Consider the following 16,275-nt stretch of genomic DNA (forward strand, 5'->3'; position numbering starts at 1 on the left):
GCTTGGGGTGCTGAAGTCAAACCGGGGTCAGAATAGCATTGCTCGGAGTCCAGCACTTTAGGGAGGACGTGCCCAGCATGCAGTCACCATGGTGAAGACCATGTGGAAGCACAGGGACACACTTTAGAGCCCAGTGACAACAGTGAGAGACAAGTAGTGTGTACATACTGGTTTCGTCTGTGTAAGAGTACATGCCTTTGGGGAAGATAACATGTAAACAGCATGGATAGTTGCATTCTGATGTGGTGACAGAGAGGACCGTGGATAATCTGTTTGCCTTCCACATGAGCTAAAGGAAGAGTATCTGATAACTTATTAAAATGCATTTTTAAATGGGGCATGTTAATTTTTTCTAGTGGAATGGTGTCAGTGTTAATCCTTCTCTCTCTCTCTGGGTCCAGGTGGCACTGGTGTTCCCCAACAACGACCCCGCTGCCTCCATGGTGGCTTTCTATGGCTGCCTGCTGGCCGAAGTCGTGCCTGTGCCCATTGAGGTGCCCCTTACCAGAAAGGTAAAGAACCCTTCTTTCTGTTGAGGCCTCTTGGCCATGCTGGAAGGTTCTGTTGTGGGGTCGGAACGTGCAAACAGTGTCTGTAGAGCGTTCCTCTCAGCAGCATGTGTATCGGAAAGGCCAGGGCTGCCTACCTTGTCTCTGAAACTCTGTGCAGTTCTCATCGGCCATCCCAGCCCTGATTCCAGTCAGCGCAGTGGCCAGAGTCAGCTGCTGCTAGTGGTGGTGCCTTCCGTGTGTGAGCAGGGTGATCTGCCGGAAAGCCAGGCGTTCCAGTGTCTTGTTTTTCAGTGTCACTGTGCTAGAAATCTGAGTAAATGGTGGACTTTTTACTTATTTTTCAGGGGTGGCAGTTGTCGCATTTGTTCGGGTGTTAGGATGTTGTCAAGTCCCAGGTTCAGCTATAATTTGTTGAATCTTATTCTAAAAGAATAAGTAACTTATCTTGCTGTCACAGTTGTAGTGTAGTCCAGCATCAGAATCCTACACAGCAGCGTGTGTCTTTGTCCACGTAAATGACTGCTTCTTGCGCCGTAGACCTGCAGTAACTTTGGAAGGGAGGGTGAGGAGAAGAGGCTCTGCTGGGGTTGGTGCTGATGGTCCTCCAGAGACTCTCTGATATTGTGGACGGAGACGGAGCCCATGGCTGTGGGGTGGTTCTGCCACTGCTTGTGTTACGGCTTGTGCCCTGGGGCTCCACCCTGGATTTATCTGGCATCGTTTAGCACATCATCGTGAACAGACTGTGAGGTGACTCTCCCAGCTCCAAAATGTAGGGCTTTCACGTGCTCAGGCTGAGTTTCCAGAGAATCTTCCAGCTGTCTTTGTGGCTACTCTGATATAAAAATGGGGAAATGCCTCAAGGTCTGCTCATGGTGTGTGGGTGCCTTTGAAACTCTGCTCCTGAGTTGGAAGGGAGAACATGGGGTTACTTTAGAAAATGATTGGGGAATGGTTGCTGTTTCCATTTCCTGGGTACAAAATATGCAAGCTTCCTACTTGGCCTCCTGGGTGCACTTGCAAGGAGGGCAGGGCTGCAAGTGGCTCTGGAAGTGGGGTGAGCCCTGCAGCCCTTGACATCAGAGCCCCTTCTAGTGGCCTGAGGAGAACCCCGATATTTGCAAGGGTTTGCCTCTAGCATTCCTGGGGTATAATACACAACCAATAACGTGCTTCCTCATCTCCCTGAGCCCTGTGACCTTCACAACTGACAGGGAATGCAGAAGGGCTTGAAGATTCCCTGAGCAGTAGCCATGGTCTCCCCTGTGGTTCTCTGGTGGTGTTGCTGATCTGGGAAGGTGCTCAGGTGTGTGATGCTCCTTTTTAATTGACACCTAATGCAGGGGACTGGGGTCCTTTGGATTCTCTGATGATAATCAGGAGGGATTTGTAGGTTTACAGGTGGAGACACAGATTCTCCATGGGCACTGCAGTAAGTGGACCCCTGAATGTTTATCATTGTGAGTGGCAGTTGTTGTTCACTCATCACATGTAGAAAGTATTTGTCTACTTTATGTCTAGAGCCTCCTGTCTTCCAGACCAAGGCTGGTTTGCAGAGGAAAATCACTTGAACGAAGAGGCACCTGCCTCTGCCACATCCTGGCCAGGGGTTGCTGAGTGAAGGCTGAGTGTCTCACCTGCATCTGTTGGGGTTCCTGAGACTTGCCTGTAGCCATCATAGGTGTTCCTGGCTGTGGCCTGCCACGTGGCTCTGTCTCACTCATCTCCCAGGCGCATCAGACCCTCAGATGGTCACTGTTAACCTCAGGACCGGGAACCCTCTCTCAGAAGAAAAGGCTGGGGTTCCTTCCTGGCCCTCTCTCCCTCAGAACACGCCTGAAAGGACAGAACCAGGAGATGACTCACAGGCTGTCCTGAAGCCAGAAGCTGTGAATTGGGCTCAGTCTGTGCCTTCAGAACAGAGTGTTTGTCCTCAGAAAACTTTTCTTACTTTTAAATGAAGAATGCACTGGCTTGGTTGCCATAGAGCACGAGGTGAGAGGTGCACAGTGGCACTGGTGATGAAGTTTTGAATCTTCTAGCCACGAGTCCTGTGCACACTAACCTTGTCTTAAAGGGCCTAAAGAGAACCAGATTTTCCAAATTTTGAGTGTTGTTGAGCTTCACAGAACAACTTGGTCCCATGTGTATTTCTTTATTCTTATTCTTGGAATGAGGGGTGAAGGCTGGTTTTTCACTCGAGAAGTTCATAGTAGTAGAAAGGGATATCCCCCTGGGACTGTGCCACAGTGGGCAGGTGTGGACGGTGGTTGGCTTCTCCACCTTCTTGAGGGTGCTGAGCTGGTCTGTGAAGGCCAAAGGACAACAGAGTAGACCTGTGGGCTGGTGGGAGCTGTGAAGCCAATTCCCATCTGCCAGCATGGGGAGTGGCAAGGCCATGCCAGAGGTGAAATTGTGCATTCAGTTCCGTAGACCAGAGACCGAGTGAGCCCTGAGGCCACAGGAGTCCAGCCTGGCAGCACTTGGCGCATCAGCATCTGCCTCTGGACTCGGAGCTCGCTGTCCTGCACCAGTGCAGACTGTCCATACCTTAGAATCTAGCACATGACCCACTTGCTGAGAAGCTAGCAGTTTGGGCAGACAAACATCAAAATTGGAAGAGTACCAGCTAGTAGTTTCAGGGCCACAAATACAGAGTTCATGAAAGAGGGCTTCCATATACTCACCTCACATTTACTAGAGAGAATCCTTCTCATGAGTATGGCTGATGCTCTCTGACTGGGAGACTGAGATGGGACTGGGTAGGGGATGGTCATGTGCCGCGTTTAATGCTGCTTGGGAAGTTACCTGTCACGGACTGTGAGTGTGGAGAGACTGCCTAGCAAGTGACGACACACATCAGCTCTGTTGGAGAAAGGATGACAGTGAGAGAGAGGTTTTCACTCAAAGGTGGTCCACCTTTTCTTCCACAGCACAGGAGAGTTTGTGAGATTTTGTGGCCCTACAGCTGAGCTCTACAGAGGAAGGCCCCAGCCAGCACAGGCCAGAAAGAGCTGTTCCAGGGAAAATCGCACAGGCAGCATGGGAGAGGGGAGCGCTCCAGCCGCAGGACAGTGGTTCTCATGCCTCCTGAGCAGCTTCTGTGCAGCTTTTTCCGCACGGTGGTGGTGTGGGGGTGTGGGTGGGTTCCCAAGGATCAGGCTCAGGGTGCTGACCCGGAGTCCAGGAGAACTGACCTGTGGAGGGCTGAAGATGGAGGCTCTGGGGTCAAGCTGGGCTTAACTTCAGGGGTCCAGGTGTGTGAAGGAGACTCTGGGGACCCTCTGAGAGCAGGCAGCGGGGTCTTATCTCAGCCCAGTGGGCAGGCAGGGCTGGCTCTGCGAAGTGGGCATGCACCTGGACCTCTGAGTAGAGTTTCCAGACCAAGAAGATGCTGAGGAGCAGGTGCAAAGCTGAATTTCATGGTAGCCACGGATCCTGATCCTGGTTTCTCTCAACCTCTCCTCTCTGTTTTAAGGTCTTTAGGAGGAGATGTTAGAAATACAGGACCTAGGGGACAGCAGGCCTCCACTGTGAGCCCTGACAGGTCTGACAGTTGCCCTGGGAGCTCCCCTGAGCCACTATGAGTGCCCTGTTTGTAGGTGGTCCCTGAAAGTTCACTGTCACAGAGAAGTGCCTGTCTGTCCCTGAACCTGGCTGCACAGCCATCTCCCTGCCCCTGGCCTGGTCCAACTTTTGATGATGTGATGCCCACATTCACAGTGAAGTGACAGATTATATAATTCTCTTTGAAAAAGCTCTACTTGAAGGAAAAGTCTCACAAGGGTCCTGGGATGGGAAGGTCCCCATGCGCCAAGCACCAGGCTGCCTCCCCTTCTTGGGGCTTCAAGGCCATGTGGAGGCTGGTCATGCAGGGTTCCTTGTAGAGAAGAGCTTGTCAGTCTGCAGTGAGATGTGGGAGCTAGGCACTGGGAAGATGTGGTTCTGAGATGTTGATGCTGCTGATTTTACTGCAGTGGGAAAGAAGGAGCTGATGGCCTCACCGCAGTCCTGATGTTTCCCTTCCAGGAACACTGGCTGCTCTACAGCTTTGTTTTCTGAATCATAGCTGGAGGGAGTGGTGGGAGTAAGGAAAGTGAATTAACTGACTTGTGGGCAGCTGGGTGCTTGGGATGGCGCCACCCAGGCCTGCCTCTCCCACAGTGTCTGCTCCCAAATGCTGCTGCTCAGTCCATGCAGTGGTGCCCTCACTCCATGCGGCGTGTTTGTTTCCGTGGTGGGCATGGGTGTGATCATAGACTTCTTGGGGTCAGTGTCCTGACCAGAGGCATGTTCTTGGATCCTCTCTGTGGCCCATGGTCATGGTGTTGTTCAACCAGAGGGGAATGAAACAAGACCCCATGAGCGCACCAGCACACACCGAGCTCCCTCTCTTCGTCCCTCACAGCAGGCCAAGGGGATGGTGCAGATGACACCACTGAGGCCAAGCTCTTGCCCTGTCCAAGGTTAGGCAGCGGGCAGAGAGCATAAGGTTTGGCCCCCACCATGCAGACGTCAGCCGAGCCCTGACTCTCTGATTGAGCCTCTGCTGAGGGGTTGGTGCCATCCCAGGGTAAGACCATGCTTTGTCGGGAGAGCGGCCATCACCTCTACTCGTGACCTTATCTCCTTGCTGCTGTCTCCAGGATGCAGGAAGCCAGCAGATCGGGTTCTTGCTTGGAAGCTGTGGGGTGACTGTAGCCTTGACGAGCGATGCTTGCCACAAGGGGCTGCCAAAGAGCCCGACGGGGGAGATCCCGCAGTTCAAAGGTGAGCCCGGGCTGGGTGGGGAGGGTGTGCCCCATGGCCTGAGTCCACACAGGAGGTCTCCTAGCCTGCATGTGGCAGACTTCGGCTCCTGGAGGCTCACAGCACCTTGACCATGCCCTTAGACTTGGAAACACAGAGACTTGATCTGGCCTGTGCTGCTGTGGATCTTGCCATTAGCAGGAAGGTGGTGTCACACCTGTCTTCTGAGTGATGCTTGCCTGAAAGGAACTTGTTCTTTATTTCCAAGGTTGGCCAAAACTATTATGGTTTGTCACAGAGTCAAAACATCTCTCTAAACCTCCTCGAGATTGGTTCCCGCACATTAAGGATGCAAATAATGACACTGCGTATATTGAGGTGAGTCGCTGGGTCTGGACAAGGTGGGGAGCTGAGTGACGCGTGCTGCAACCCTTACACAGCTCAGGGTCAGCGGCGGCTGTGGGCCTGGAGCTCTACCCTCCTGGCCCCTTCTCTTTGCAGTACAAGACGTGCAAGGATGGAAGTGTGCTCGGGGTGACCGTGACGAGGATCGCGCTTCTGACCCACTGCCAGGCCCTCACACAGGCGTGTGGCTACACAGAAGGTATGGGCAGACCCCTGCTGGGGGATCCTGACCCCAGATCCATCCCTGAGAAGTGCGTATTGTGCCCACCAGTCACGAGGAGAGTCGGATTAAGTTTCTCTCCGGCTGCCTTGAACAAGGTCCATTTGTCGGACGGTTTAGTTGGTGTCTTACTAGTCTGCAACCAAAACAGACACCATAGGCTGGGGCTTGAACTGCAGGTGTTGCCGCCTCACAGTCTGGAGGGTGGAGCCCAGTGCCCAGGGCTGCAGGCCCTGGTTCCTGGCCCGTGATGGCGCCTCTGGCTGTGTCCTCACAGGGCCTCCTCTGTGTGCCAAGCGAGCTCTGGAGTCTCTTCCTCTCCTTGTTAGGACACCATTCTGTTGGTCAGGCCCCACCCTATAGGCTCCTGTTTGTCTCCTCAGAGTCCCATCTCTAGACATAGTCACACCTGGGTTAGGGCTCCAGGGTAAGAATTGGGGAGAAAACAGTTCAGGCTGTAACACATAGCTGACATGGTTGGAGTGTGTTCACCCCTGGATGCACACCGGAACCTCTTTGGGGGCCTTACAGACATGCCCCGTGCTACAGCGCTCCCTTCCCTGTACTGCCTCGGTTCTGGGGCTGCACTTCACAGTCGAGCATTGGTTTCCATGATGTGCTGTCCTTGCGCTGCTTGGGGTGGTCCTGGGAGCACAGGGATAGAGTGACTGAGGTAATAACCATGCTGACAGTGCTGACGGTTCCTGGGAGGAAGGGTCAGATCACATACCCAAAGTTCCCTCCACTGGAAAGGCTGCCATCAGGTGTCCCCTGGCCATGTTGCAGGCTGTCGCCATGCTGGAGCCTCTTCCTGGAGTCTGGTAGGGGTCATGGAGGAGACTCTTGCTCTTCTTGCTGTTCTCATTCTCTCTCTCACCATCCTTCTGGCAGTCTCCCTTCTTAAGAGCAGTGCACTCTCTCAGGAGATGTTCCACTGATGTCCGGTTCCTGGACAAGTGTCCAGATGTTTCACATGTAAAGACACATCACTTCTGATGATCACCCTGTTTGTCAGTTTGAATTCCAATTTTTTTTTCACCACCTCATGACCTGTATTCCTTACCCTAATTTCCCAAAGGTCCAGAGCCGTCACTCTTGTGGCCACTGGGGAGGATAGATAATGTAAATTTGCTCCCTAATTCTCTGCATTAAAAAATATTGCATAAAATAGAATACAGGCTGTGTATTTTGAATGTCCCTTTTTGAAATGGGGGCAAGGCACCTGGTATGAGACTTTGGCGTGCATTCTAGTGGTGCGTTTGCTGGAAGTCACCTCCTCCTGCAAGTACACATCATTTCCTTCTCTTGAGAGAACATATGAGGGACATGAAAAGAATATTTTAAGAAAGAAAAAGGAAGGGAGGGGGAAAACACATTATAAAAGGAGAAGGAGTGGGGTGTTTTAAGTGATGGTTGAAGAGCTGCTGTTCCAGGCAGGCCACTGTCTCTGAGCCTCTGACTGGAGGCTGCAACATTTCTTCAGAGACAGTGGAGTGATACGTTTCTAAGACCCATTCCTTGCCACTGATGTGATACTGAATTTCCTTTGTCCTTTGGTCCGTGACTGTCTTTTGTTAAAATCTTTGACTCTCTATTTGTACAGCTGAAACGATTGTGAATGTGTTGGATTTCAAGAAAGACGTTGGGCTCTGGCATGGAATCCTTACGGTGAGTGTGACCGCCTGGCTCTGCTGTCCTGTTTACCTTTGCATGTGCTACGTGTCAGGGTTAGAATCGTGATCTCACCCCTTCCTCCCACATGATAAAGAGAAGCTGCCACTGCTGGAGGTCTTCGGTTGTCAGCTAACATAACTTTCAAAAGCTCAGCAAACCAGAAGGTTGGTAGCTGCTGGCGTGTGTTGGGGGCCATGTTCTGGGGCTGCAGTGTGACCATGGCCTTTCTCAGGCTCAGGAAAGTTCAGGATCTCCCTTCCCATGGGCGGCAGCTCAGATTGGCAAGCTCAGAAACCTTGACGTCTTGCGTTTGGGTCACTTTGCCCACACATCTGATTTGGCTGCAACATTCTTGTTTTTCTGTGAATTGTTGTTTAATGAACATTTCAGGAGTTATGCTGCAGGGGAAACATACTTACAGATTTCCCCTCGGTCAGAACTTCAGCATGAATTGTAGAGGCCTCGTTTTGTTAGTGCTGTGAGAAGTGATGGCCTTGTTCAGGATGTGTTTAGCATCACTGCTTAGAGGCTCCCTGTGTCTGTTGTACATGTGATGATTTCCACTCACCCATTTTTCTTTTTAAGTTTCTTATGCTGAAACTTTACATCTTTTTTGAAGCAAAAAATTCTAGTAGTTTTACACAAGTGATTGGAACATAACTATAAGAAGTGGGATTTGTTATTTCCTGATAAACCAGAAGTTACTAGAACGAGAGCTTGCAAAAATCCTGCAGACAAAGGTTTGGGGCTCCACCTGAGCAACTTCTTCCCATATGCGCCTGGACACTCATCATTAAGACATACAAGCACAACCCCACATGCACATCCCCCTTGTCTGCTGGTGTTGCAGGAAGAGCACAGCCCAGAGGACCCAAGTTGGACTTTGGTCCTTCTCCTGTGGCGTGTGACATGGCACATCGCTTGCTCCCATGCCCAAGAATCGTTTGTTGCCCAAGTCACTCTGAGCCTCAGTTTTCCCATCTGTCCAGTGGGAATGATGACCTTTCATGAGAACCATATGGCCTCATGTGTAATGAGTACGTGGCCCATCTACTTACTTGACGACTGTTGCTTTTGAAGTTCTTTTGTGACAATCTTGCTTTCAAGAGTTCTGTGGTAGATCTCGTGAATGTTGTCACCAGCTGGTTGCTGTGCTCTGGGTTGCTGCCCCAGGAACTGGCAGTTGCGAGTCTCTTTCTGGTTGCCACCTTCTGGAACAAGGCTTGTCCCTGACTAGACAGCTCCCACTCTTGCAAAGCATCATCTTTATGATGAAAAATGCTTCACACCTGCATGGAGTGGGCAACAAGCCCAAGGTGTGGGGTGAGCACTGACGGTGAGCAGGCTCACAAGTGCAGGGAGGGGCACGTGGTCCTCTTCTGTCAGAGCTGCTCCAGAGCTTCTGCGCCCTCTTGTACCACTTCACCAACAAAGAGGGCAGAGCTGATGGGGTAGGTTTGTCCAGTGTGTCCCCACATCGTGGTTCCTTCTTGCCAGCTCAGGGGGTGCAGCCACAGAGGATGAGGATGAGCCACGTATGAGTCCGGGCTGCACGTGTGAGTGCCGACCCATTTACCTAGAGAGCTAGTTTTTGTCGTCCATTGAAAGAAATAAGTGCTTTTTCCAGGCCCTGGTCTACATGAGCCAGGCCAGACAGAAGAGTGGGGATTCAGACAACTCTCCCCTGCTGCTTGGAGTTCAGCGTAACATTTAATAAAGGAAATTAAGTTTGCAAATCAAAATGAATAGAGTACACTAGAGAGTTAAGCTTCAATACTGAAAACCCAATAAAAAGTGATTGTTCCACTTAAGTTTTTCTAAGAAAAGGATTTGAATTTAGACTTTTGAGTTGTATCAGTAGAAGCTGGGGGCGCCAGGACACCCTCTGAGGAGTCACCTCCATGCCCACAGCCTCTTGGAGGGTCATGCCCATGTGGACCTTCCCTCACCACCCCCTGTTTACCCCCTTCATGGGATCCCCACACCACCCCACTGCCCGCTCACCCCTGTATCCTGCTTCCAGAGCGTCATGAACATGATGCATGTGATTAGCATCCCCTACGCGCTGATGAAGGTGAACCCGCTGTCCTGGATTCAGAAGGTCTGCCAGTACAAAGGTGCGTTGGGGGGCTGCTGTTGAGTGTCAACACATCCCACGATACAGGCGGTCACTCACTGCACCTGCTTCTCCTTTAGCAAAAGTGGCCTGTGTCAAATCCCGGGACATGCACTGGGCCTTGGTGGCGCACAGGGATCAGAGAGACATCAACCTCTCCTCTCTCCGGATGCTGATAGTGGCCGACGGTGCAAACCCCTGTAAGTGAAGGACCAGGCGGGCAGGAGGAACCTCATTCCCTGGGCTTTGGTTTTCCCTTTCCTAGTGTTCATCTTAGTGAAGGAGAGTCTTACCAGGGCCTCAAGGCACCAGGGCCTGAAGGTCCATCCACAGCCCTGGGGTGGAGTCCTGGCTCTTCTCCTTCCTGATTCTGAGGAAAGGTGACGTGTTAAATTCTTCTCTTTCTTTTAGCTGCAAGACGGTACCCAGTCATCAGATATGCAGCAGTCCCTATGTATAGTTCTCAAGTGCTCAAGAAATACTAATTATGATTATTTTATGGTCCATAGCAGGTTTATTGATCAGGAAATTTAATTTGTCATTTTTAATGGAATTTCATTATCAAATTCTGTACTGGAAACTACCTGGATAAAATAAATGAGCAATTGCACAGAATACTATTAATATACCTTGAGAACTATTTCAGTCAGTTGAAACAGAAACTCTGTTAGCTTGTTTTTCATGAGAAGAGCATATAAGCTAGAAGCAAAGTGAATGAATGAAAATGAGTGAATGAATGTTTCTGGTCACATTGGTAAACTTTGCGGCATCTGTGTTTCTAAATTAAAGCATCATACACTTAAAGAACATCTGATCTGCAAACAGATAATTTTGTATATTAGTTTTATAAGTGATTCTTCTGTTTATAGTAGAACTCCACAAATTGTGAGCTGTTTAATACACAAATGGTTTTACCCATAACTCTGCAGAGTAATAAGTCTTAAAAGAAGCAAGGTAAACTTGTATTAGGGACTAGTTTAGCTGATAGGTTCCTAATAACTGTATATTTTGATCTCATCACTCATATTAATATAGAGGAATGTTTTCTTCATTTAGTTGGGTTTAGAGTTCTCTCTTGGAACATGCATGTGAAAAATGGTAGAACAAGTCTCAGAAAAGTTATTAAAATTAAGTTCTTCAGTTAGAAAAAATGTATGGTTAAATATAGAAGTTGTATTTTTTAAATTCTTGAGTTCTGTGTTTGAGAATAATATTAGCTTTCATTGTAACAGAAATGGTAGGTTATGTTAAATGAAGTATTTGTCCATGCTACCTAATTCCACATGTGCCTAAATTGTAACCTCAAAGGCATTTTATATTACGGGATATTTTTAATTGTCCACTGTCATCCCTTCTTTCTGTTTAGGGTCTATTTCTTCCTGTGATGCATTTCTCAACGTCTTCCAAAGTAAAGGTCTACGCCAGGAGGTCATCTGCCCCTGCGCCAGCTCACCAGAGGCTCTCACTGTGGCCATCCGGAGGTACAAATCCATTAACTCCGTGGGCAGTCTGGGGAGGGGTCTCATTCAGCAGCTAACAGAGGCCCAGAAGTCTTCGCAGTTTATCTTAGTGTGAGAATAAAAATAGGACCCAACTTTCAAGATGAGTTTTCATTCTTGTATATGCTAGAATGGATTTTCTTAAATAGTGTAAATTCATTAGTTAGAAACTTACTTATCACTCTGGAGATTGACTGTGATTCCCAGGTCAGTGGAAGTCTGCCTGTAGGTATGCTGAGCAGTGAACCTCGTCCTGGCAGGTTATGCATATTTTCATTTGCTTGTATTAGGCTCAGGTTTAACTTGAAGCTCCAGTACTTTGGTCACCTGATGCGAAGAGCTGACTCATTGGAAAAGACCCTGATGCAGGGAGAGATGGAAGGCAAAAGGAGAAGGGGACAGTGGAAGATGAGATGGTCAGATAACATCACTGACTCATTGGACATGAATTTGAGCAAACTCCGGGAGATAGTGGAGGACGGGGAGCCTGACATGCTGCAGTCCATGGGGTTGCAAAGAGTCTGACATGACTTAGTGTCTAATCAACATCAACAGAACAGAGTAAACAGATGAAACGAAAATTTTGTGGCCATCCCTTTTCCCTTTTACACATGGTTTTTATGTTGTCTTCATTTTCGGCAGTTCTACACACACTACACAGTAAACACGCTGGTTTTCTGAGCTTTTGAACTATTCAACAGCACTTCAGAGGAATCTGGGGCCTGGGGTCTCCTGCTGTGTGGAGCTGGGCTGCCGGGGCTCTTGCTAAGGTCAGCAAATGCAATGCTCTTGGTCCTAAGTTACTCCGGCATCGCCGCCCATCTCAGAGCCGTTGGTGCCTAGCAGAGACAGGCTGTGGTTACGGCTCATAAGAGCTGACTTTGTCCAGGGTGAGAAGGGCTACAAGGGCTTGTCTGGATTTGTCAGTAGTTCCCAGAAACACCTATGGAGAAAATAAGCTTATGGTCACCAAAGGAGAAGAGGTGGGGGTAGAATAAATCAGGAGTTTGGATTAATAGATACACACTGCTGTTCACTGAACACCAGAGACATGCTTTAGAGTAGCGATCCCCGACCTTTTTGACACCCGGGACCAGTTTCCTAGAAGACAATTTTCCATGGATGGGGAAGGAGGGGGAGAGGGACAGGTGGTGGTTTGGGGATGATTCAAGTGCATTACTGTTTATTGTGCACTGTATTTCTATTATTACTACATCAGCTCCACCTTAGATTATCAAGCATTAGATCCTGGAGGTTGGGGACCCCTGCTGTGCTTAGCATGTTGTTGTTCAGTTGTTCGGTTATGTCCAGCTCTTCCATGCCAGGCTTCCCTGTCCCTCACTATCTCTCAGGGTTTGCTCTAACTCATGTCCTTTGAGTCAGTGATGCTGTCTAACCATCTCATCCTCTACCACCCCCTTCTGCCTTCAACCTTTCCCAGCATCAGGGTCTTTTCCAGTGAATCAGTTCTTCTCATAAGGTAGCCAAGGTATTGGAGCTTCAGCTTCAGCATCAGTCCTTCCAGTGAATATTCAGGGTTTATTTCTTTTAGTATTGACTGGTTTAATCTCCTTGCAGTCCAAGGGACTCTCAAGAGTCTTCTCTAGCACCACAATTCAAAAGCATCAATTCTTTGGCACTCAGCCTTCTTTGTGGTCCAACTATCACGTCTGTATGTGACTATTAAGAAAACCATCGCTTTAACTATACAGACCTTCCTTTGTTGGCAAAGAGATGTCTGTGCTTTTTAATATGCTATCTAGTTTTATCATAGCTTTCCTTCCATGGAGCAAGCATCTTTTAATTTCATGGCGGCAGTCACTGTCCACAGTGATTTTGGAGTCCAGGAAAATAAAATCTGCCACTGTTTCCATTTTTCCCCATCTATTTGCCATAAAGTGATGGGACCAGATACCATGATCATATTAGTTTTTTGAATGTTGAGTTTTAAGCTCTGAGTGGTTGTATACATGGAAGATTTCTAGGCAGAAGGTGGGCAAGGCAAGGAGTTTTTAGTGAAAGAAAAGAAAAAATGGTTTCTGTATGGTATGTTTTATTCCTTCCTCCTTATTCTGTTTCAGGCTTTTGGTTTGTGGTTTCTGTGAAATTCATATTTTTTTTTAATTGGAAGATAATTGCTTTACAATGTAATGTTGGTTTCTGCTATACAATAGCATGAATCAGCCTTAAGTATAAAAAATATAGAATGCTTCCTGAATTTGCATGTTATTCCTGCACAGGGGCCATGCTAATCTTCTCTGTATCATTCCAGTTTTAGTATATGTGCTACTGAAGTGAGCACTGTATATTTCAACCTGTGTGTATATGCATCCTTTTTAAGTTGATGGTCACTTAAGTTTTCAGTAAGTTTGAGCACATTCTAAAAGCACTCCATTTTTACTCTCCATTTTGTTTTTGATGTCCTGACTTACATTTTTTATTTTGGTGAGTTGCTTAACTGCATATTGCGGGTGTAGATTTTACTACTCTCGTCTTTGAACCTTCCTACTAGCTTCACAGGTGGTTGATCCACTACCTTTACCACTGCCACTACCTGTTTGCCTTTACCAGTGAGATTTTACATTTATTTACCTTTACATGTATTTACATTTACAATGATTTTTCTTTCATAATTTTTTATTTCTAGTTATGTCCTTTTCCACTTATGAAAGTCCCTTGAACATTTCTTGTAAGAATGGTTTAGTGGTGATGAACTCCTACAGCTTTGCTTTTCTGTAAAATTCTTCTCCCTTCTTCAAGTCTGAATGAGAACCTTGTGGGTAGAGTCTTCTTAGTTCTATGTTTTTCCCTTCAGCATTCTGAGTATGTCTTGCCAAACCCTCTGGGTTGCAGAGTTTCGCTGAAAAGTTGACTGATAGTCATAGGTGGTTTCCCTTGTATGTAACTAGTTGCTTTTCCCCTGCTGATTTTAAGACTCTCTCTTTATCTTTAACCTTTGCCATTTGATTGCAGTGTGTATTGAGGAGATCTCTTTGATTTCATCCTGACACCCACAGTGTTTCCTGGACTTCAAGGTCTGTCTTCTTTCCCAGGTCAGGAACGTTCTCAGCCATCGTTTCTCTAGACAGGGTTTCTGTCTCTCCTTCTTCGACCCTGTACTGTGAACATCGGCACGCTTGGCATTGCCCCAGAGGCCGCGTAAGCTGTCCTCCTGTCTTTCGTTTCTTTTCTTTTTCTGTTGGATGATTTCCACTGCCGTGTTCTCCAGATGGCTGATCCGTCCCACGTTCTCTAATCTGAACTGTTGGGTCCCTCTAGTGTCATCTTCATTTCTGTTATTCTTTAGTTCTGTTTGGTTCTTTTTACATTTTCTGTGCCTTTGGGGAAATTCCCACTCAGTTGCTCCATTCTCCTCCCGAGTTCAGTGAGCATATTCACGACCAGTAGTTTGAACTCTGTTTGATAAATTGCTGATCTCTGCTTCACTGAGTTCTTTTTCTGGGTTTTTCTCTTGTTCTTTTATGGCTTTGACCAGGTAATGTCATGTCTGAGGTGCCCTGTGGTTCTGGAGATACGGCATCTGTAGGCAGCACACATCTGTCTGCAGTGCCTCAGAAAATGGTTTACTTTGTGCAGTAAAGTGAACAGAGCACTGGTGATGACTGGCCTCAGACAGCCAGCAAATTCCCACGTGCTGAGCTGCTCACAGAGGCGAATACGCCATTGTACTACCTGACGACCCATTTTGGTTTTGATGTGACTTGAAATCACAAACTTCATTTCCATCATACCTGGTAGGAGAGAGGTCCTAGGGGGCAGTGCAGGGTGCATTTCAAGACCGCCAGGTGCTTGTCATGGTGTTATTTACCTTGAGTTTGTCCAAAACGTGTACATTTGAAAGAGTGCTTTTCAGTCTTAGGTTGATTTTCACAGCCACTTCCTGTGATAGAAAGGGCGGAGTCACGGTGGACCAGTTAACCTGTGCCTCCTCCCGCACCTGACACACCAGCCCCAGGCCTGCACCCCGTGCCCCTCCAGGCTGTATGCAGCCTATCCCTCCTGCTGCCCCTCCCCGGCTTCCCGTGTGCTCCCTGCCCGTGAGGAGTTCAGGCTAGGTCCAGGGGCATGTGGAAACTGGGGGCTGGTCTTCATCTCTTGGGTCTTGGCCACTGTGGACTCAGTTCTCCTTTCATGTGGGAAGGAGAGGTGGAGGCCAAGGAGACGTGATTTTTAGTTTAAGCCTCCACTACCGTCCTCTCTTACCCTCCACTGGAGCCACATGCACACCCGACACCTTCCACCAGCTCCAGCATCCTGTCCAGTTTGCCAGGGGACATCCAAGCCCAACACTTTCTTCCACCAACTCACCGAGTTCCTGCCCTTCTGCCCTGCTGTCCCATCTGACCAGGAGCCACAAGGCCACACAGTCTGGTCATGCCCCTTCTTGGTCCCATCCTGTCTCCCTGTGGCCAGACCTCCTGGTCTCTGGTGTGCCCCTAGGGCAGCGTGGCTGAGGCCTGCCCTGACCACCCCGTGCTCACGTGACTCACTGTGATGCCCTCTCAGCATTTGCTTCCTTCTCACAGGCTGGCAGATTCACTGGTGTATTATTGCTTATTCTCTGTCTCTGGCTGATGGTTGGTGTTTAGCATATATTTTGTTAATAGATGAATAAAAGAAAAATGGAAAATATGTAAAGTGAGGCATAAAAGTCACTTGCTGTACAGTTACAATGACCCTTTGTAATTCACCAGCAGCAAAGGCTGTGAAGAGTTCAGCCCTTGCCCGCATGTCTGTGTACTGGATGTATACACTCACCTAAGCAGAAAGATGTAGGTTTGCATTTTACCTGAGTGAAGTTGTGTGGGGTTTTGTTTGTTTGCTTTAATTTCACTTGACTGACTAGGTGCAGCTAACTGCATAAAGTTGTAGTATCATGATCTGATGCTCTGAGAAAGCAGCATCAGCAGAAAGGCCATGTCCCTACTGCCCACACCCCCATTAGTCTGATCCTGAGAAGGGCCGAGACAGGGGAGAGGGAGAAGGCATGGACACAGGTAGGGTGTGGGGCAGCCGCCTGGGGCTCTGGGGTGATGCTCTGATGCCAGGGAGGACCTGCATGTGCTGCATTTGAGCTGT

General features: G+C 48.5%; 1 protein-coding gene and 1 non-coding gene across 2 annotated transcripts in view; one reads left to right on the forward strand and one right to left on the reverse strand.

Annotated features, from left to right (window-relative positions):
* DIP2C (disco interacting protein 2 homolog C) overlaps positions 1–16,275 on the forward strand; it is a 292,751-nt gene that overhangs the window by 213,718 nt on the left and 62,758 nt on the right. The window contains 8 exon segments of the mRNA XM_070381226.1: positions 402–512; positions 5,159–5,282; positions 5,530–5,639; positions 5,763–5,865; positions 7,490–7,554; positions 9,584–9,677; positions 9,757–9,876; positions 11,043–11,157. Of these exon segments, the coding sequence (XP_070237327.1) occupies positions 402–512; positions 5,159–5,282; positions 5,530–5,639; positions 5,763–5,865; positions 7,490–7,554; positions 9,584–9,677; positions 9,757–9,876; positions 11,043–11,157 (842 nt within the window).
* LOC138990591 (U6 spliceosomal RNA) lies at positions 13,371–13,477 on the reverse strand. The gene has a single exon (XR_011466718.1). It is a non-coding gene; the product is annotated as a U6 spliceosomal RNA (small nuclear RNA).

This window comes from Bos mutus, chromosome 13 (genome assembly GCF_027580195.1).
Source record: "Bos mutus isolate GX-2022 chromosome 13, NWIPB_WYAK_1.1, whole genome shotgun sequence".
NCBI classification, from domain to species: Eukaryota; Metazoa; Chordata; class Mammalia; order Artiodactyla; family Bovidae; genus Bos; species Bos mutus.